General features: G+C 42.9%; 1 protein-coding gene across 1 annotated transcript in view; it reads left to right on the forward strand.

Annotated features, from left to right (window-relative positions):
• LOC135880148 (endoplasmic reticulum aminopeptidase 2-like) overlaps positions 1–23,241 on the forward strand; it is a 38,260-nt gene that overhangs the window by 9,019 nt on the left and 6,000 nt on the right. The window contains exons 6-15 of the mRNA XM_065406301.1: positions 248–361; positions 1,548–1,679; positions 4,515–4,646; positions 6,865–6,933; positions 8,021–8,196; positions 8,955–9,034; positions 10,305–10,488; positions 19,391–19,547; positions 20,378–20,562; positions 23,057–23,218. Of these exons, the coding sequence (XP_065262373.1) occupies positions 248–361; positions 1,548–1,679; positions 4,515–4,646; positions 6,865–6,933; positions 8,021–8,196; positions 8,955–9,034; positions 10,305–10,488; positions 19,391–19,547; positions 20,378–20,562; positions 23,057–23,218 (1,391 nt within the window). The remainder of the gene's footprint in view (positions 1–247; positions 362–1,547; positions 1,680–4,514; positions 4,647–6,864; positions 6,934–8,020; positions 8,197–8,954; positions 9,035–10,304; positions 10,489–19,390; positions 19,548–20,377; positions 20,563–23,056; positions 23,219–23,241) is intronic.

The raw sequence follows: 23,241 nt of genomic DNA on the forward strand, positions 1-23,241 counted from the left end.
TTTTTTTTTAATTGCATATAGATTCAGAAATAAAAATCCAGCTTTCTTAGATTTCCATTACATTTTATGAAATTCTGGTTTTGTCCTTTTTGTCCTCCCTTTGTTCAATTTTCTTTGACATATAAATCAAATTTGATCTTAATAAAGCACACAGACGTGCCTGAACTTAAGATAAAAGCTCCCTCATTAAATATAGTAATTGCCAAGTTTCATTTTCCTTTTGTTTACTTGAGATTTTGTCTTTTAGTGGTTTGGTAATCTGGTTACTATGGAATGGTGGAATGACATTTGGCTAAATGAAGGTTTTGCCAGATTCATGGAATTGGTTTCTGTTAGTGCTACGTACTCAGAGCTGCAGATTGTAAGTAATACAGCTATCATGCTAAATCCTTTTTCTCTGTTGGGTGCTAATGAAAAATCATTTACAGGTCACTACCAGGAAAATACAACAAAATTTATTGTCTGAAAAGGGGTTAGCAAAGAGAGTATCTGAAGCTTAGAATAGCAGTATATCTTCAGAATTGATTCCTGGTCTGCAAGCACATTTTTGCAGTAAAATTTAGTCTCATTTTCCTTTTAAGTCCTATTTCTTCCATCTCTCTTTCCTAAATCTAAGCAATTTTGTTGTTATAAAAAGAATTCCAGTAAAAGATAAGAGGCTATCTGGTACGTTGCATTCTGGCACTTGCACCAATATAGTTATGGTTGAGAAGGCATTTTTTTTTATAGAGCCTTATTTTCTGGCACTTAAACACTTTTTTGAAAAAATTATACTTTAGGCAAAAACTTCTCATATTTGTTCTCCACTCAAAAGTGCATTTATCTTGAAATTCTGAACTGAATTTGTCTGGCTATTTTTGGATTCTTTCTACATGATTTCCAGTCACCAGCCTTTATTCAACTGTGGATTATGCTGGCACACACTGCTCGTTTGCTGTTCCAGCTAGAATAGCATTTAGCCGAATATTCCAAATGTATGCATATATATATGTATGTAGCATAAAGAATCTATTGTAAACTATAGTCATAAAGTGGTTTAGCATATAACAACCTTTTGCTCCCCTTAGAAATGAGTATAGGCCCAATTTTAAAAATTCTGATGTGAATTATGAACACTCAAAAACTGGATTCAGCCCTTCATGAAGATTTACCTTTAACTACAGCAGAGCCGATGTTCCACTATAATAGGGGCCAGTTTTGGATCTGAACTTGGATTATGATGATCCTTATCTTCACTGAATTGGGGAGTTTGGGTCTGGGAATTTGTGTCAGGTCTATTTTTGTTAGGAATTAAAATTTTGGAGATTGTTTGCTAGAGTTTTGGGGTTTTTTTTTTGCAAAGTTTGCAAATTTTTAGGTCTTTCAGATGTGATACAAAAGTTGGAATCTTTTCTGTACAGGAGTTGAACTTGATCATTATGCCAGGGAAGAGGTTTTTGCATGAGCATTTCTGTCTTTGTACTGTGTATTATTTCTGTCCACGTAGTGTGTATCTATTTGAATCCATATCATGTCTTGAAGGTGATAACTGTCTGTATATCCCACAGGAGGATTACTTTCTGAATGTATGTTTTGGTGCAATTGCAAGGGATTCATTAAATTCATCTCATCCGATCTCCAACCCAGCAGAAACTCCTACTCAAATAAAGGAAATGTTTGATACTGTGTCCTATGACAAGGTACTGTATATCAATTCATAAATGCAAAAAGATCTTTTGCAGTCACAACACTTGAAATTCTGAGCAACCTGAAAGCCAGTTGTTTGGAGGTAAAACTCTGTGAATCTTGCAGTATGATGACAGATTTGACATTAGCTCTCTGCATTTGTCTAACCTCCCATGAATGGATTAATTATTATGGTTACACTTTGCTAACCCCTTGGCTCCAGCCACCCAGGCTTCCCCACTGCTAGATGATAACTATGGCGAAATCCTGGCCCATGTATGGTCTCAATACATGGGCTGTGCGCATGAAAGTTCCACAAGAGGGGGGTGGGTGGGTGTGTGTGGGTGTGTGTGTGTGTGTTAGTTAAAATTCTTCCCTTTATGCCATTCCATGACCCCACTGCATCTCATGTGATTTGTTAGCCTTCCAATCTGGCGGCGTTTCTTCCCCCATCTGTAGAAGTGTTGGCCAGTGCATCAGTGTAGTCACATCCTGCCCCAACCCAACACACAGCTCTGCATTGCCATGGATGGAACCTCACTTCATGTTGCATACAGGATATGGACAGGCTGTTGCATAGGCTTCTTGATCCTGCCCCCAACCCACATATAGCAAAACCACACCAGTTCCTCAGCCTACTGAAATACTCCCCTGTGGGCGGTATTTGCCTCACCAAAGAGTTAAATATAACATGCAATTTATCCTTCCAGTTGTACTAGTTAAGGCACATTCTGATTTTAGTTTAAGAGAAATCATGAATACAGAAGGCAAACACGAACCAGAATGGGGTGATTTTGGCACTAGATTACTTTCTTATACCAATCATTGTAAGTGTGGATTCATATTGTGCTGTTTCCTGTCCTCCTTAGATCCCCTGAGATGATGCATCAGCATTGAAATATCTGGTGTATTTTATTTGATATATAATGTTTTACTAGTTTGACCTTCCAGTATTTATATGTTAATTGGCTGGCAGTGCCATCCCATCTCAACAGCTTAAACTAGAATGCACACAATAAGAGTAGTAAAATGGCCAATCCAATCATGTAATCTATGGTTCTATAGTCGTGCTAACACATATGGTTAATCCTTATAAAGTATCCTTGAAGGAAAACAGGCTGCCAGTGCAGCTATTAGGATGCACCTCATCCATTTTATTTATTTATTTATTCTGCAACAGCAGCCAAAGCTGAAGCCTACCCTGGCTTCTCAGTTGCACCAGTTTAACTAAAACCAGTTATTGAACAAAATAGAGTTTATATCAATGCAAAAGATGGTATGGATTTTGGTTTGAGTGGCTTCTTTCAGTTTCACTTAAACTGATTTTCAATAGATTTAAGATCATTGGAAGTAAATGGCTCCTTTACTAAAATAGGTGTGTCCACAGAGGAGTTAGCACTTTTAAAACTATATTGGTTTAAATTCACATTAAGTTGTACTGGTGTAACTGTCCCATGTAGATAAGGCCCAAGTCCTTTTTGAGATGTATAAAACACAGATGAAGTCAAGAAGGCTTTACAGTCAACATAGTGGTCCTGCTCTTAGCTAACTTCAAGCTGCCTTTGCTTTGAAGAGCAGAAGAACTGGCAGCTCCAGTGCAGAGCTTCTGTTGGGGATTCCAGGAGAATAAGGCCAATACCCAATATAATTTTGGGTATTTATCAACTGTTTGGGATTAAAGTTGAATACACCCAGAGACCAAAGCAGGGGACACCAAATTCTATCAGCTTTAAATACATATGACAGTAGTAATAAACATTCAACATTATTTGATTTGTGGTGTACTTCTATGATCTTTATATTAACAATGTTAAATGACAGCATCATTGATTGTTATTACCCAAAACAACAGAAGAAATTAATTTATGCACTTACTTCATGTGAAACAGAATTGGCATTTACTCTAGATACTAAATTCTTTCACCATGTCAGATCAGTATCTGATCCCCACTGGAAGCTGATAGAGTATTAATGTGAATTTGTGTGGAACTCTTGACTTAAGTTTATTAATCATCCTCTTTAATAGCTGTTTAAATTAGTTAATTGCCCAAACGTGCATGCATGCACAGTCTTTAGTACTAACATTAATTAATTACATTTCATAAAGAGTTCTGAGGTCTTTCAAATGAAACGCATAATGAAGTGCCAAGTTTTATTAGTTATATCGTTGTAGAACAACCTTAACTATAAGATAAACCAGAGTCAATATGGCTGTGTACAGATGCAGGAGGAAGAACTTTAGTGCCCATTATTGTAATATAACTGTTCTTTTGTCTAAAATCTGGAGTCAATGAATATGTCTGCAAATAACAAGAATCCATTTGCTCGTCCTGAAATTTTGTCATTAATGACCTCTAGCTTTTTGCAGTTTTCTGTAGAATCCCTGTCGGATACAAAATTACAGAACTTGGTTATTATCCATAGGGAAAATTCCACTTTCTTTGGGATACGTGGGATATCCTTTCACATTATATGACAGCACTGAAATCGGACACTGGCAAAAGTTATAATATGATAATATTACAAATAAATTTCAAAATCTTTATGCTATGCTAAAGAATACCAATGACCTGACCTCTAGAGTCCAACAGGTCTCCATGGTAGATGTGACAGTTCAGAATGGTTCAGCGAGCCAGCCAGTGTGTCTTTGGGCATCATGTCTTGAATACCCATTTTCACCTGGCTAATGAAAACATTCAGTACATGTTGCTGAAGCAATTGTTTTATTCATACTGCATTAGCAATACACTTTAAGCTCTCAGTTTAACCATCACTGGCTAAACAACACGTGAGCATAAGAATGTAATGTAAAACCATTTGTTTGAATACTTGCTGCTTTTTTGTTTTAGGGAGCTTGTATTTTGAAGATGCTCCAAGATTTCCTATCTGAGGCCGTGTTCCAGAAAGGAATAATTCACTACTTGAAGAAGTACAGCTATAGGAATGCAAAGAATAATGACTTGTGGAACAGCATGGCCAATGCAAGTTCTGTCCTTTGTTGAAATATGTTGTATTATATCCATGTATACAGTAGTTTCAAATAGGGAATTTAGATTTTATATGCAATTAATAGAGGAATATATTAGTGATTATACTGCATACTATTTTTTTTCAGTTGCCTTCACCAAAACTACATTAAAATAACCAGGATTATCCTATCTGAGCTGAAAACCCCCCAGCACATTCCAAATAAATGGTCCAGTACATGAACTCCATGCAGGCTCAGGAGTTCCTCCACGTGAAGCTCATTGCAAGAATGGGACTTATGCCTACAACTCTCTCAGTATCTTTCACCACCCTAGCCCCAATCCAGCAAAGCTCATGCTTAGCTTTAAGCCCACAAAAAGTCTCACTGATTTCACCATGCTTAAAGTTACGCATATACTTATAGATCATGTGGAACTGGGGTCAAAATTTCCTTGACTAGTGGGTGCTGGACATGAGTAGTATGAAACTGTAATACAGCAACACAGACACGCATGGAAATGGAAAAGTGATAGTCTCAATTATCACAGGCTCACATGAATTGCTCATGCTGGGCAACATACAAAGCATTGAATTATGGACCAAATTTTCACCTGTCTCATGCAAATACATATGTAAAATTTGCTCACAAACCCTACAATTGCATGTACCAATCAGAATGGCAGATGCCTGCTGTGATGGGGCAGAGTGTCCCACACCAGCAGAGAAGGGGTTACGGAGAGACTTTGGGCCCAGCTAGCCCCACCCCGCTATACCTGCAGCCAATGCCACACATGGAGAAGGAATAAAAGGAGAGAGCCTGGTGCAGTCCGGGGCTGACTGGCCAGAAAGGCAGCTTCACTTGTGACTGCTCTGGCTAGCAGGCCTGTCTCTGTAATGCCACTGGGGAGGAACAGCAAGACCCCAAGGAGTGAGCATGCTCAGAGCAGAGACAGTTTGGGAACCAAGCCTGAAGGAAAGGGCAGAATGCCTCTCCCACAACTGGAACACTGGGGGATGGCCCAGTAGTCAGTTATGTTTGCTTTTGTGTTGTAGAACATTTTGGGGTGGGGCTGCCTCTGTGGACTCTGGAGATAGAGACTTCATCCTCCCCGCCAGGAGACACGCAGCTGCATCAGGGCACCCAGAACATCCACAAGGGGTCACTACTGCAGTCACACCATTACACCTACTTAAACAATTTTCATGCATGTAGGGGGTTTGTATGAAAATTAGTGCACCTGCAAAACTTATAGTCTGTTTTTTTGAGATCTGTTGAAAATGTGTCCCTATCATATAAGTACATTCTTCTGCCATCTGGGGCCTGATTCACTGCATTACTCCAGTTTTTCAGTGGTGTGTAACTCAACGATCTATTTAATTGTATATGGTAGTTTTAAATGGGTTTATGCTGGTTTAAAACTGCAAAAATACAGTGGTGAATCAAACATCTTCATATTTAATTTCTTCCCTTTTTTCTCAGAGCTGTATTCATAAGTATTGTTACCTTACTTTCTATTTCTCTCTCGTGCTCTCTTATTTACAGTTTTACTTTATCGCTGAACAGAATAATTTGAAAAAAATTGATAAATAATAATAATTTGAAAAAATTAAACTCCCCATTAATGCAATACTGATTTGTTTAGCTGCCATAATTCAATGGGAAGGAGCATACTATGAACCAAAGTCTGCACAGTATACATTTATGTTCGTAAACACCAGTTCATAGCAGTAAACAGCTGCAAACAATCTTTCAGACAGGACATAATGTAACAGACAAATGGACCTTTCACAATGATGGGCCTAATTCTCTACACTGTTTTAGCCCAAGGTGTGTCATTAATCCATTAATTAGCAACCGAACATCATCACAATGAATTTGTTCACTGGCAATCCTCCAAATTAAGCAGATATGCCATTTATTTGGGTGCTGACTAGAGGGATTCTACTGTATATTTAACATTGGAAAAATTTAATGTATATGTTGTCTGTCACTGTTAAATTTATCTATGCAGAAACATATCTATTGAATATGCTCAAATGAGAGATTAAGAAGCACTGGTGAGGGTCTGTCATTAGTAGCCCTTTGTTTTGTGAGTGGCGTTTGTAACTTCAGATTTACTAAGTTATTTGATTGGTCTCTTTTTGCTGTATTGTTGGGTTTTAAAAAAAAAAAAAAACATTTCTAAAAATATGTCGAGTGTGCAGGATTCACCTTTCTTTTCTGTTTTACAGACTTGCTCTGAAAGTCACTTCTCTTCTGGCAACTTTTGCTATACAGCTTCCAGGCCCCTTAGCAGCACAGTAAGTAAATTATTAGAAGATAAAACACTAGACTGACAAGGTGATGATATGACACAATGTCCTGCTGCTGACTCTAGGGCTTAGAAAACAAATCTTGCATCTCAGTTCTTCAGACTGGCAGTGCTGAGCTTGCCCTTGACTTGATGCACTCAGGCTCTGGAGAAAGTAGTTCTAGATATGCTGCATTTAGTAAATGCACTCCCTGGACTTAAATTATAGAGCAGTGGAGTATGTCACTTGCTTTCCTCACTAGAGATAAGTTTGAAGTGAGGAAGAGTGAATTAAAAAACCAAAAACAAGCCAAAATTTAGGAGAAAAGAATGGCTTTGAACTAAAGAAATCCCACCGTATGTCACATGCTGGACAACATGTTATTGGTCAATAAATTGAATCACAGACTTTTTCTGAATGATGTTATTGCATGATGCATTTTTATTCTGGAATAGCACAGACTGGTCACAAATCATCCAAGAATCTGGTCCAGATTTTGGTTAGTGGCCTTGCTCAGCACCTTTGAAAATTAGACCATTCGCGACTTGTTGCTAGGTATATTGTGACTTGCCCAAAGTCACACAGGAAGTGTATGGCACATCCAGGAGCAGGACACAGTTCTACTGTCTCCCAGTTCTGTGCCTTAGGCATGAGATTATTCTTTGAGACACATACAGGAGATTTACCAAAAACAAAACAAAACACTGTCTTTTGGGGGCAGAGAAGATGGACTGGGAAACCTATGCTTCTTAAGGATCTCTTTACAATTTGTAAGTATATGTAAATACCCGTACTGGCATTCTTACTGTAACAGCTTCCCAGTGTAAAAGCTTTACCGTAGTTGCCATTATTTGTTAAATGAATGTCTTGTACATAATCATCACTCTCGCAGGGAGGACCATTGTGATTTCTTGAATGGCATTTAAACTTGCTGCTCATAAGGTCCTGGCTAGCTCCCAGAACCAAAACTCAAACCAGAGTCTATCAGATTGCCAGCGTTGGCTGTCTGGCCTGCAAACCCAAATGTGTACAGATTTATTTTTGGGGGATACTTTTAAGTGCGTCACTGAATATAGTTTGTCTGTGGTCATTTCAGTTCAGTCGTACGGGGAAACTTACGGAGATCGAAGAGATGATGAACACTTGGACACTTCAGAAAGGGATCCCACTGGTTCTTGTTAAATTCGAAGGAAACACCTTAAGATTGCGACAGGAGCGCTTCCTTAAGGGTGTTTTTGAAGAAGACCCTGAATGGGCTAACCTGCAGTCAAGGTATCCACATTTACCTTAATTTGGTAATACTACTTATGTGGTGTTTGTTCTGTTGCTGCAATTTCCAGTATAGGAAAAGGTGCCTGATATTCTGGCAGCTTGATATTACATTATTACCATCTAATATACTTAGGTCAGCCTAGGCTGGAGGTAAGTTTATCAATAGATGACATGAAGTATCTGAACGAGGCATAGTACAAGTGTTCCTGCTGACTTGGCAAGGATGGACAGCGGATGTCCACTTTCCTGGCTACTGGCATGGAGCAAATCAGCAGCTGACTGTAAGGGTAGGACTACATAAGAGGCTAAATGTAACAGGACTTTATATAATGGGAGACTCTGTTGAGGACTTAACCACAGGAACAGGATGAAGCTGAAAAGTGAAATGTGTTCTTGGTTGGTACCATAGTGGAGGTAGGATGAGGCTACCCTTCTATAAGAGAGGATCACACACTTAATATCCAGTGGGCGAGAGAACTGATATGCTAGTATTTTAAAATATGCAGATTTCCCTTATATGCATGTAGAATGCCATTTCAAACCTGGATAGAGAAGTGATCCTTCATTGAGAGGGGTATCTCTGTTAGTGGACTACTGGTGTGGACTTCTGCATAGTTATACCAAGGTTAACATTTCTAGCACTCAGTCTCATTCTCTATTGCTCGCCAGTTTATGATTAGTCAGACACAGGTAAAGCAAATCAGTCGTCTTCTGTGAAAGCAAGTGTTCCTTTATTGTATTTTTTCTTTATCTCCCAGGTATTTTTGGCATATCCCACTCACATACATCACCAGCAGCTCCAACACGGTTCACAGACACACATTAAAAACTAAAACAGGTAATGAAGTCTGATCATTGGTTTTGTAATCAGTAAATTGATTGCCTTAACTGTACAACAGGTTGACCTTTACTAATCAATTTAAAGAAATGTATTTCCTAAATAAAATTAATTTTAAGGATATGTGTTAGGGGTTGGCCCTCTGTGGAGCCGTTTGTTCCCTTCTTTATATTACTTCCACTTCCTGCTTTTCCATGCCCTTGCCTCTAGCTGAGGGAGACAAGATGCAGCTCCTGACAGAGAGAATTTCTGGTCCTCTCCTAGAAACTGTAGTGGGCAGACCTGTATGTTACTCTATAGATTAATATATACGGTTGAAGTGCGGGGGGGGGGGGGAGGGTTTCTGGAGTTTCTGCTACCATTGTCAATAAAACATACAGATGACTTTAAGAACTGAATTTAATTCCAAGAGTTTCTTCTAAATAACACACACAAATATTAACTTCTATCATGACGGCCAAAATTGGGAAATGATTCCAGGTAGGGACAAATACAAAAAGGTTGAGAGAGCATTTAGTGCTTGGGAAAGGTCCTGTACTGGCAGTGGAAACTCTTCCACACTGCCTCTGGCCAGCTACTGTGCAGGGTACCCTGACTTGGAGGGATTATGTTACCTTAGTTTGTTCCCAAGTCTATTCAGTCACTGGTCTCTTTGCTGAGAAATGGACAGAGAACACCAGCCAATTTCACATAAGCCGTCAAATAGCTACAAAACGGCGACAACTGTTGATCTAGCAGGATTTGATCCAGCAAAGTAGAAGAGAGGAAAAAGGACCTATCTCCCATTACCAATCCCATAAATCCCACTGGGTTCTCAACCTGTTGAAATATTCTCAATCTAAACTATTTGTCTACATGGCGTGCTAGTCCGCATTGAAGGGGTATACATTTTAATGCGCACTAGAGAGGTGCACTAAAAGTTCCCTAATGTTTGAAAATGGACTACACTAATGTGCACTAGGGAACTGTTAGTGCAAGCCAACAGGTCCCCTCAGGCCAGCTGATGCACAACAAGCCAGTGTATACAAGAGTTTACACCCTTCTGGTGTGGACTAATGCACTGTGTAGATAAGCCCCCAAAATAAAAACTCTCTGGTATGAGGACTTCAGGTTAGCAAATAACTTTCTAATTCCATTTTCAGGTGTCTTCTTGGTAAATCTCACAGTTCCCCAGGTGAAGCCACTGACAGGTGTAATATTTGCCTATGCTTTCATTTTAATTTTTCATATGTCGGGAAAAAAAATTTTCATGTGACTCTCTCCCATTCAGACACACTAGAACTGGAGGGAGAGGTCGCCTGGGTGAAATTCAATGTGGACATGAATGGCTATTACATTGTGCACTATGAAGGAAACGGCTGGGACAACATCATTAAACTGTTGGATAAGAACCACACCCTTTTCAGCCACAAGGACCGAGTGAACTTGATCCACAATGCATTTCAACTGGTCAGGTAACAAACCTTTCCTATTTTAATCTGATGAAAAAAATACCAATTTTTAACAGGGAAGAAGCAAAGATCTGTGTGCCAAAACAAAAGAATAAACTGCACCTGCTACGGTGCATGCATTTACTGCTGTATCATGTGCAAATTGGATGAATGCATATTCAGACATTTACACAGGTGTCTAATTAACAGTTTGCACCACTATGAACACGCCCTTGGCAGTATTTTCAGGCCCAGTCACAGGGTCACTTTTTTGTTAGCATGAGGGCAACCTCCTGTTGAAAACTGGACCATCAGAGCGAGAGCCAGAGACATTCAAACTTAATTTTTAGTATCACTCTGTGAGATGTGGATCCAGAAGCCAAAGACACAGAACTCATTTCCTGAACATAGCGCTGACTCTCCTACAGGCTGAAAGGAGGATTGCCTTGAGCAGCAAAATATTTAGTTAATAGTGAGAGAGACTATGCAAGGGCTGAGGAGTAAACATTTCCCAGCTTCCCTAGGTCAAGCATAACCCTGAAGCTGATGCTCCTTGAACAAAACAGACCTCCTCATAGGTTTGTAGAGTCCTGATACAGAGAGGTTGAGGGAAAACTATTTGGCTTTCACTTCATCACCTTTCTCTTAATTTCACTGAAGGCAATTACCAGCATGTGGGGATGGTTTGGGCTCATTGCTCTTTCCCATAAAGACAGGCCACCTCTTTCTTTTTAATTTTCTTAGAAGACTTTGCTTGGGAAAGATCAAATAGTGCATCCCTCCTGGAAACTATATTTTGGACAGCAGGTTTCTGTCTTTGAAAACTAATTGAAGAGAAAGGTTAGCCATCAATTTCATGCACTATTTTAATTGCACATGCTTGCTTGAATCATTTCCAAGGAGGACGGCCAATAAGGAGGTTTGAGAGAGCTGGGTATGGCACCCCTCATTTCCCCAAGTTTGGACACAGCCCACAGGACTCACGGATTGTTGTGGTGTTGAGCCACTGGGGCAGCAGGGCTAGAGTGATGGCTAAATGGTGTGTGTGTCTCCAGTCAGCTTGTGAGGTGGCACTTGTTACATCCACGGAGGAGGGTCACTTCCACTTCAAGTTAGCAGAGACCATGAATCTTTTACTTGTGAGTTGGAATGCTGCCTTGTACAAAGAGACCTACATAATCGAGAAATTCGGATGAGCACATATGCAGAACTCAGATATTTTCTAATTGTTTTCTTATGTGTCCACCCCCCCCCAATCTATCTCGCTGTAGCCACCTGTTGTCTCTTGTCTAATACCAGATTCTAAGCTTTTCTGGGGGCAGGGACCATCTTTTTGTTCTGTGTTTGTGCAGCGCCTAACACAATGGGGTTCTGGTCCATAACTGGGACTCCTAGTTGCTACAGTGTTACAAATAATAAGTAATAATCCTAGGCAAAGGGAAACTACCAATATCATCTTTATATTATGCTGTTTTGCCCCAATGAGATTTCATCCAGGCCTCCTCTGTCCTTTTTGTACTGAGCGAGATGCTAACTCCTACACAAGAGATTCATGTCCCCGGCTTTCTTTTAGTAGTGGCCGCTGTTGTGTCTGCCTCTTCCCCCACGGTGTGTAGGTCAGAGTGGCCACCTTTTCAAAAAATGCATTCTAAGGTCCTGTTCCTGTAATGAGAATGGTGCAGGAGCAGGGGTCCACCCCTGCAGAGCTCATTACAGGATCAGGGCTTAAGTTTGTGCTCTCAAACACCTGTCTTTTAGTGAGCTCCAGTGGGAGTTCCACACAGAAACTGGAGAGTTACCTCTGCAACTGTCTGCTTTGTGTGCCCAACTCTTGGCTTTTGCACCTCAAATAGTGGGTGAAGATGGAGAGGCTCCTTTGGCAAGTCACTCCTACAGTAGCATCTAACTAATGGCACAACAGATGTTGTGATTGGAGGGATGATCTAGTGGATAAGGCTCTGGACAGGGATGTAGGAGAGCCAGGTTCAATTCCTGGCCCTGCCACAGATTTCCTGTGTGCCTTTGGGCAGGTCACTTACTCTACCCTGTTCCTCATCTGCATAATGGGGATTGGCACAGTGTTTTATGAGGATGAAATCTGTTTATGACCAGGAGGTGCTCAGATACTAGGGTGATGAGGCCCATATATGTACCTAGATACAAGATAATGGTCACATGAAATACTGTACATGCTCTTGCTGCTTCTTGCTCCAATAACTTCTTTTAAAAGTGCAGGACTCTATCGCCTTTTAGACAAGAAAAGAAAATATAATTAATAAAACATCTAAAGTAAAGATACTATCTAATATGTGTAGAACTAAGAACACTGTTCTAAAATAAGCATTAATTCTTGAAACACATAGCTAGAGATAGGATATGCATCACCTGAAGTCATAGTAGAGAAGTGATCCTTTTTGTTTTGCCATTTAAATGGGCAAAGCAGAGTTTGCAGAACTTCATGAACATGACATCTTTTCTTGGCAAAGTGCATGAAGACAGTGCAGAATTATACTTGGAGCAAAGTCACAAGAGCTCACATAATAATCCCTTTGTCAGGCTTAATTATTTGGAAAGTTCTTTCTAAGGCCGTACCAACTAACTCAGTCTGCTTTGGTGCATTGTGGAAGAAAGCCTGACACACTTGGTCACAGAGGTTTTTTTAGCCATTAGTTCTGATATTTTGAAGAAGAAGAAGCCAGGAACATTAGTGAATCTAACAGTCAGTGAGTACTCCACTCACTACAGCTACAGTCTTCAGAAGTCGTGCTCAAACCCTACTTAGTGTCTACTCCAAAATGCTGCTTTGGCTGAGTTCTTTGTAATTGTTCACTCTCTCTTGTTCTTTGGGCACCTCCTGGCAGGTAGTTTAAAGATGATCAGAGAAGACTGTTTGCCCTCTAGAATGCTAGGTAGAGTAATGGGGCCACAGCATGTGAAGAGAGAGTGCAAGGCTTTGACAGGGGAAAGTGGCGAACCATGACGATGGATGGGTTGTTGTTCTTGACTCCATGGAGGATCCCCGGGATAACATTGGTTGTTGTGTGGAGAATTTTAAGGAATTGTGGATAACGTATAAAAGGGTATCTGCTTGACATATGTAGGGCTCACCAATGATCTGACCTCCTGTTGTGGTTTATCTGAACCAAATAACTGAAGATGACATTTCACACTCTCTTTTGAGTAGCCCACATGGATTCTACATCAAAAGACAGGATGTATGGCACAAAGCAAATGACAGAGCACTGAAAACTAGGTCAGGCAGTCGTACCTGCTATCCATGAGACCAGTTAATAAAAATGGCTATTTCTGTATTATCTTTTACTCAAAGCACTTCAATCAGTCATCCATTAATCCTCAGAACACCCTGTGAGACAGGCAAATTTTATTGTTATGTTTGTAGAGCTCCAAAAATAAGAGAAAAACGACTCTGGTCCCAAAAGTCTTACAGTAATTATCCTCATGATTAACATACAAAACTCACACACAAACTTGGATTAAGTGATTTGCCTAAGATAACATAGTTAGTGCTTCATCCAATGTCCATTGAAGTCAAAGACTTCCATTGACTTAAGTGGGCAGTGGATCGGGTCCTTAGTCAGCAGCAGGACTGAGAATATGGCCCAGCACACCTGATTTACAATCCTTAGTTCTTTTGACAGGGCAAAGTGAGACAGAGGCCTGGTCTACACTACGTGTCTAGGTCGACTTTAGCAGCATTAATTCAAATGAAGCCTGGACATGTTCACACGACGAAGCCCTTTCTTTCGTCTTAAAGGGCCCTTTAAACTGGTTTCTTTACTCCACCTCCGACGAGGGGATTAGCGATAAAATCGGCCTTAGGGGGTCGGAATTGGGGTAGTGTGGACGGAATTTGACGTTATTGGCCTCCGGGAGCTATCCCACAGTGCTTCATTGTGACCGCTCTGGACAGCACTCTCAACTCAGATGCACTGGCCAGGTAGACAGGAAAAGCCCCGCGAACGTTTGAATTTCATTTCCTGTTTGCTCAGCGTGGAGAGCACAGGTGACCACGCAGAGCTCATCAGCACAGGTAACCGTGATGGAGTCCCAGGATCGCAAAAGAGCTCCATCATGGACAGAACGGGAGGTACGGGATCTGCTCGCCATATGGGGAGATGAATCAGTGCTAGCTGAACTCCGAAGCAGTAAACGAAATGGCAAAATATTAGAAAAGGTCTCCAAGGCCATGAAGGACAGAGGCCATAACAGGGACGCACAGCAGTGCCGCGTGAAAATTAAGGAGCTATGGCAAGCCTACCACAAAGCCAGAGAAGCAAACGGAAGGTCCAGGGCAGAGCCGCAAACATGCCGCTTCTACACGGAGCTGCATGCCATTCTAGGGGGTGCAGCCACCACTACCCCAACCGTGTGCTATGACTCCCTCACTGGAGAAACACACAGGGAAGCGGGTTCGGGGTACGAGGAAGATGAGGATGGAGATAATGTAGATAGCTCATAGCAGCAAGGAAGCGGACAAACCGGTTTCCCCAACAGCCAGGATATGTTTATCACCCTGGACCTGGAACCAGTAACCCCCGAACTCACCCAAGGCGTGCTCCCATCCCCTGAGGGCACACAGGTGACCTCTGGTGAGTGTACCTTTGTAAATATTACACATGGTTTAAAAGCAAGCGTGTTTAATGATTAATGATTAATTTGCCCTGGCAATCGCGGCCAGTACAGCTACTGGAAAAGTCTGTTAACGTGTATGGGGATGGAGCAGAAATCCTCCAGGGACATCTCCAGAAAACTCTCCTGGATGTACTCCCAAAGCCTTTGCAAAAGGTTTCTGGGGAGGGCTGCCTTATCCCGTCTGCCATGGTAGGACACTTTACCACGCCAGGCCAGTAGCACGTAGTCTGGAATCATTGCATAACAAAGCATGGCAGCGTATGGTCCCGGTGTTTGCTGGCATGCAGACAACATCCATTCCTTATCGCTCTTTGTTATCCTCAGGAGAGTGATATCATTCACGGTCACCTGGTTGAAATGGGGCGATTTTATTAAGGGGATATTCAGAGGTGCCCATTCCTGCTCTGCTGAACAGAAATATTCCCCGCTGTTAGCCATGTGGTGGGGGGGAGGGGTGAAGTGATCATCCCAGAGAATTGGGTGTGGGGGGGAGGGGAGTTAGTTGGGTTTGTGCTGCATGTTAACCCTGAAACCGCAGCCCCTCCTTTTACATTGCAAACCATTTCAAATGGCCAACCCAACGGGTGCTTGGTATGGGAAATGAGAGCGCTACTGTTTGAAACCATTCCCACATGTTAAGAAGGTTAAAAAAGCCAAAAGACTGTGTCTTACCGTGGCTGCCTGCAAGCCGAAATCTGTGGCCTGGCACTGCGTGAGTGATCTCTCACACCAAACCGGCAGGCCCTCAATATAAGAGGAAAAATGCGACCTTGTAACGAAAGCACATGTGCTGTGTAATGTGAACAGCAAAATTTAACGTGAAAGAGTGTACCCATTCTCTAAAATGTGTCTTTTTTAACCACCTCTCCCTTCTCCTCCACCAGCTGCAAATGTTTCTCCTTCACAGAGGCTAGTGAAGATTAGAAAGAGAAAAAGGAGGACGCGGGATGACATGTTCACAGAGCTCCAGATGTCCTCCCACGCTGACAGAGCACAGCAGAATGTGTGGAGGCAGTCAATGACTGATTACAGAAAAGCACAATATGAACGAGAGGAGAGGTGGCGTGCTGAATCGCGGGATGAACAGAGCAAGTTGCGGGCTGAAGATGATAGGTGGCGTCAGCTTTCAGACAGAAGGCAAGAGTCGATGCTCCGGCTGCTGGAGCATCAAACTGATATGCTCCAGCGTATGGTTGAGCTGCAGGAAAGGCAGCAGGAGCAGAGACCGCCGCTACAGCCCCTGTGTAACCAACAGCCCTCCTCCCCAAGTTCCATAGCCTCCTCACCCAGACGCCCAAGAACACGGTGGGGGGGCCTCCGGCCACCCAGTCACTCCACCCCAGATGATTGCCCTAGCATCAGAAGGCTGGCCTTCAATAAGAGTTAAAGTTTTAAACTGCAGTGTGTCCTTTTCCTTCCGTCCTCCCCCACCCATCCCGGGCTACCTTGGCAATTATCCCCCTAGTTGTGTGATGAATTAATAAAGAATGCATGAATGTGAAGTAACAATGACTTTATTGCCTCTGCAAGCGGTGCTCGAAGGGGGGAGGGGAGGGTGGGGTGGTTGGCTTACAGGGAAGTAGAGTGAACCGGGGGGGGGGGGCGGAGGGTTCATCAAGGAGAAACAAACAGAAGTTTCACACCGTAGCCTGGCCAGTCACAAAACTCGTTTTCAAAGCTTCTCTGATGCGCACCGCGCCCTGCTGTGCTGCTCTAACCGACCTGGTGTCTGGCTGCACGTAATCAGCGGCCAGGTGATTTGCCTCAACCTCCCACCCCGCCATAAATGTCTCCCCCTTACTCTCACAGATATTGTGGCGCGCACAGCAAGCAGCAATAACAATGGGGATATTCTTTTCGCTAAGGTCTGAGCGAGTCAGTAAGCTGCGCCAGCGCGCTTTTAAACGTCCAAATGCACATTCCACCACCATTCGGCACTTGCTCAGCCTGTAGTTGAACAGGTCCTGACTCCTGTCCAGGCTGCCTGTGTACGGCTTCATGAGCCATGGCATTAAGGGGTAGGCTGGGTCCCCAAGGATCACGATAGGCATTTCAACATCCCCAATGGTTATTTTCTGGTCCGGGAAGAAAGTCCCTTCCTCCAGCTTTCGAAACAGAGCAGAGTGCCTGAAGACGGGAGCATCATGTACCTTTCCCGGCCATCCCACGTTGATGTTGGTGAAACGTCCCTTGTGATCCACCAGGGCTTGCAGCAGCATTGAAAAGTACCCCTTGCGGTTTATGTACTCGGTGGCTTGGTGCTCCGGTGCCAAGATAGGGATATGGGTTCCGTCTATCGCCCCACCACAGTTTGGGAATCCCATTGCAGCAAAGCCATCCACTATGGCCTGCACGTTTCCCAGAGTCACTACCCTTGATATCACCAGGTCTTTCATTGCCCTGGCAACTTGGATCACAGCAGCCCCCACAGTAGATTTGCCCACTCCAAATTGATTCCTGACTGACCGGTAGCTGTCTGGCGTTGCAAGCTTCCACAGGGCTATCGCCACTCGCTTCTCAACTGTGAGGGCTGCTCTCATCCTGGTATTCTGGCGCTTCAGGGCAGGGGAAAGCAAGTCACAAATTTCCATGAAAGTGCCCTTACGCATGCGAAAGTTTCGCAGCCACTGGGAATCGTCCCACACCTGCAGCACGATGCGGTCCCACCAGTCTGTGCTTGTTTCCCGGGCCCAGAATTGGCGTTCCATGGCATGAACCTGCCCCAGTAACACCATGGTTTGCACATTGCTGGGGCCCATACTTAGTGAGAGGTCTATGTCCATGTCAATTTCTTCATCACTCTCGTCGCCGCGCTGCAATCGCCTTCTCGCCTGGTTTTGCTTTGGCATGTTCTGGCTCTGCATATACTCCAGGACAATGCGCGTGGTGTTCATAGTGCTCATAATTGCTGCGGTGATCTCAGCGGGCTCCATGATCCCAGTGCTATGGCGTCTGCGCTGAAAAAAGGCGCGAAACTATTGTCTGACGGAGGGAGGCAGGGGCGAGTGACGACGTGGCTTACAGGGAATTAAAATCAACAAAGGTGGCTGTGCATCAGGGAGAAACACAAACAACTGTCACACAGAATGGCCCCCCCCCCAAAGATTGAACTCAAAACCCTGCGTTTAGCAGGCCGTTGATTTCACGGCGGTAGGGAGAAGCTAATGAATACAGAAAAAATCTATTTTTTACATCTTAAGACGACGGTGCAGCATGACTGATAGCCCTCGGCATCTTCTGGGTGCTTGGCAGAAAATACTGGGCGCTTGGCAGTTAGTGTACTAAGACTGATAGCTACTGCAGTATGACGACAATGGATACCAGTCGTAATATACTATCTACTGCCAAAAGGCAAGGGGCTGCTGCTGTGTAGCAATGTAGCCCCACGTCTGCCAGCCCCACGTCTGCCAGCACCCAGATCGCCCTCGGCCTCTTCTGGGTGCTTAGCAGAAAATACTGGGCGCTTGGCAGAAAATAGCATACTACGACTGATAGCCATCATTGTCAAGACAGTTCGATAGGACTGAGCATGTCTGCCCAGGTGCCCATGATTGACAGCCACTGCAGTACGATGACGACGGTTACCAGTCGTAATAAACCTAGTAATAAATAAATCTACTGCCAAAAGGCAAAAGGCAAGGGCTGGTGCAATGCAGCCCCACGGCTGCCAGCACCCAGATCGCCGATGAAGGCTACCAGTCATGCTGCACCGTCTACCGCCAAAAGGCAGTTAGCTGCTGCTGCTGTGTAGCAATGCAGTCCCACCTCTGCCGGCACCCAGATGACATATGGTGACGGTGAGCTGAGCTGAGCGGGCTCCATGCTTGCCGTGGTATATTGTCTGCACAGGTAACCCAGGTAAAAAGGCGCAAATCTATTGTCTGCCGTTGCTCTGACGGAGGGGGAGGGGCCTGACAACATGTACCCAGAACCCCCCGCGACACTGTTTTGCATCATTCGGGCATTGGGATCTCAACCCAGAATTCCAATGGGCGGCGGAGACTGCGGGAACTGTGGGATAGCTACCCATAGTGCAATGCTCCGGAAGTCGACACTAGCCTCGGTACTGTGGACGCGGTCCGCCGACTAGAGCACTTAGAGCATTTTATGTGGGGACACACACAATCGGCTGTATACAACCGATTTCTATAAAACCGGCTTCTATAAATTCGACCTAATTTCGTAGTGTAGACATACCCAGAGACAAAGTGCTGAGAAGTACAAAACTATAAAACGTGCACATTTTGAGCTTGCGTATATTTTTTTTCTTCAGTGCAGGAAGGTTATCGCTGGACACAGCCCTTGATCTGACACGATATCTCCGACATGAATCCAGTAACGTAGTACTTCTGCAAGGCTTGGGCTACCTGGAAATGTTCTACCACATGATGGAGAGAAGAAATATTTCTGATGTCACAGAAAACCTTAAGGTCCATTTTTAATTTTAAAAAAAATTGTAATTAAATTTTATTTGTAAGGAATTGGGACACATGGAACGAATGCTCAGTTAGTATTCAGAAAGTGTCCTCCTTCTCCTCTTGAAAGAAAAAGAGAAGGAAAAAATCCTCAAATTCCTGAAGGATTCTATTTATAAACTAGCCAAGCTCTAAAACACCACATTCCACTCTCTTGTCGTTCTGCACATTATCAACTCATGCACTAATGGCCCATGGCTGTGGTTTCTGCTGCTCAATTGCGAGCTGGCCTTACTCATGTTGTTGGAGTTACCCCATGAGTCTGCTGCTGCAGAGTGAGTAGCGTGGCGTCAGGGGTTGCATTCCAGTGGCACTGGGGCCACCTGGCTAATAAGCACAGGAAAGCTCTCCTTGCTTTTCTCTCCCTTCTTTAGCCCCCGCCAATGTTAAGTCAATATAGACTGTAAGATCCTTGGGGCCAATACATAAATAATCTCTGACCTTTGTGTGGGAGGGAGACACAGTGTTCCTGTTCATTCTGCATAAAGGCCCATTTAAAAACCTGATGGTTGCCACCTATGTTGTGTTAAGCAGAACTGCACTTATCAGATGTTTTTGAGTGTGATCACAGCTAGCTTAGCTGCGGATGCCCTGTGGACATGCTTTGTTACAAAACAGTGTTTTGGAGTAGATACCATAGCAGATTTGAGTTTGACTTCTGAATACTGGAGCTGTAATGAGTGGAGTACAGCTGGGTAACTGTTGAAAAGCAGATTTATATACATTTACACAGCACTACATAGATTGTGGCACTAGGGCCTAACTGTGATCTGTTCTCTCTGCAGAGGTACATCCTGCAGCATTTTAAGCTAGTGATTGACAGGCAAACGTGGAGCGATGAGGGCTCAGTCTCTGACAGAATGCTTCGTTCTGATCTCCTCAGGCTTGCGTGTGACCTACAATATCCTCCCTGTATCCAGAAGGCAGACAAGCTTTTCAGCAAGTGGATGGGATCTGGTGGGACGTTAAAGTAAATGGCTTACCTGCTTTCTAACATTCCTTTTCATTTAGGCATCCTGTACTGGGGTTTAGTTTGCTTTTCTAGCAAAGGTTTTACAGGAAAGTTGGAATAGGAAACTTTTGTAATCTAGAATGGGAAAAAACATACCAAATTACACTGCTCTACAGCCAAAATGCTTCTGAAATAAATGTAGTCAAACTTTACTAATTCTGGGTCACTGAGAAGCTGTGACTCTTCAGGTCAGTCCTGCACTGGTGGAAGGGCAGAGGTGCACCACATTAGTAACTCTAGGAGGCACTGTGTCTGAGGCACAATGCTGCTGGAGCTCCAGGGAAGGGGTCCACTGCAGCACCCTTTATGAGAGTGCACTGTACGAAGTTTAGCCCTCCTAGTTCCTTTGGACACAGGAGAGGGTGTGTTGGGCCATGACCCCAACCCCTTCTTACCCACTTTGGAGAACAAAGTTCTGGCAGTGGCACTAGTCTCATGCATTCAGAAGTTTGAATGAGTGCAAGGTCTACCATTGTTCCCAACTCCTGCATGGATGTGCAAGTGAGAGGCTCATCATGCATTCTTCCTATCCCCTCTTGAACCTGGGGCTGAATACAATCTTTTTCTTACCATGCTTGACACAGGCATGGTACCATGGTAAATATAACTACTAAATCTAACTAGCCAGGTACTGTACAGCCCCCAACACCACCGTAGGTGAGCACCATACACTATAAGAAGTTGTAAATGTGGATTTTTTGATTCATAAGGATATCCACTGTCACTTGCTTCATTGCTGGATATTAAAAATGGATAAGCCATAGGGGACATATTTGACTGGAGTAACCTAAAGAGGTGATACAAAATATACACATCTACCACCAATAGTTTTGTGTTCCTATCTTAATCCAGTTAAAGGTATCATTTAGTACTTGTCTTTCTTTCCTTTCCTACTCAGCTAAACAAAGAAATAACACACTTTTAACAGTTGTGGTTTATTCTGCTGATGGATATGCTAGAAATACCATAAATACATGCCTTACAAAATTGTCATGAAATTTACCAGCCCAGGCAGAAAATTACTTCCACACCCCTGGTCTGCACAACAATGACTGGTGATCATGAAAACACTATTAATATTTTATTTGCCCATCCAAAGAAGTAACTTTCCTTGGGTTGGTGGGCAAATAGATTTTTGCAAGATTATTGGGAGGGTGGGTGGATAAATCGATAGCTTGTTTAACATTTAATTACATTATGTGCTTTGGAATAGTCTGTTTTGCCCCAGCTGCTCCATGTGTACTGTAATGATATCTCACAACATCAGAGTTGGGTGAACAAGCAGTAATGGGATTAATTTTCTCCTTGGTCTCTTGAACCTCAATTAGTTCTCAGACTGGTTCACTTTCCAGTCTCCCCTGTGCCTTATTTTGTAATTATGTGCAAATATTTCCTCTCTTTACTTCTGGTGCTTGTGCAAGATATACAGTACCAGGAAACATTGACCTTTTCCACACCCTGACTCTACAACTCATTGCCTTTTAATAGTACAAGTGCACTGTAGCATTTCCAGTCCTTGCTGAATGATGCAAGTCTCCTAATCTGTTTATAGGTCAGTTCACTGCTCTGCCATCCATCCAAAGGACTGCAGTACTGTTCTTCCCTAGAGTGTGGTCTAGTGTACTAAGCACAGGCCTGGGAGCCCAAAAGTTCTATCCCATGTACTAATTACAGCCACTCAAAGTCACACCGTCAGTGAATGTCACAGTTGGCTCACCATAATCTTCCCAAGAAGGAGAGACTAGGGACAGGGTAGCTGGTGATATCATCTGTGCTGACCAGTGACTTCTTGAGTATTGAGTAGACTTCCAGACAAGGGGATTTCTTATTCACCAGGTCACTTGTCTTATCCTACTTGAACTCATATCAATGTCCAAAATTACTAGAATCCTTCCAGGCTAGCTATTTCCTGGTAATACATAGATTCACAGAAAAGGTGAAAAGTGCATTTCTGCTTTCTGGAGTGTTATTCTAGGTGGAAACAGGACTTGACTAAAGATGTGTGAAATATTCACAATATAATATAAAATGCTCCAAATTCTAAACATTTCCTAACTTTTTTATAAATTCTAAACTGGCCCGCTTTTGTGAAAAATCTTTTCAATCTTTCAGAAAAAAAAAATGGCCAAAATTGTTTTAAGATGGTAACGTTAACATTTCTGATTTTGCACGTTTTTGCAACCAAATTATTTTCTTGTGAAATTTCAGGGACATGAAAATGGGCAGGAAAAAAAATTGCAGAAAATGCTGCACAGCCCTAAAATTGACCATTACCATGTCCTTCAGTGCAACTTTATGGGAGAGCATTGGGAAAAATAAATTGTAAACAAACCTGGCATATGACTCTTGGAATATTGTACATCTGTGTAGACAGAAAGTAGAAAGAGCTACACAGGGCTAAAAAAGTCATTTGATCCTCCTTCTCTTTCCCTTTCTTTGTTTGATGCCACAGCCTTCCAGCGGATGTTCTGAAGACAGTCTACGCAGTTGGAGCACAGACAATAGCAGGGTGGAATTATCTACTGAAGCAGTATAGTCTCTCGATGTCAGGTGCAGAAAAGAACAAAATCCTCTATGCTTTGACAACCAGCAGGGACTGTGAAAAACTGACAAAGTAAGAATTGTCTTTGCTTAATT

This window comes from Emys orbicularis, chromosome 6 (genome assembly GCF_028017835.1).
Source record: "Emys orbicularis isolate rEmyOrb1 chromosome 6, rEmyOrb1.hap1, whole genome shotgun sequence".
In the NCBI taxonomy this organism is placed as follows: Eukaryota; Metazoa; Chordata; order Testudines; family Emydidae; genus Emys; species Emys orbicularis.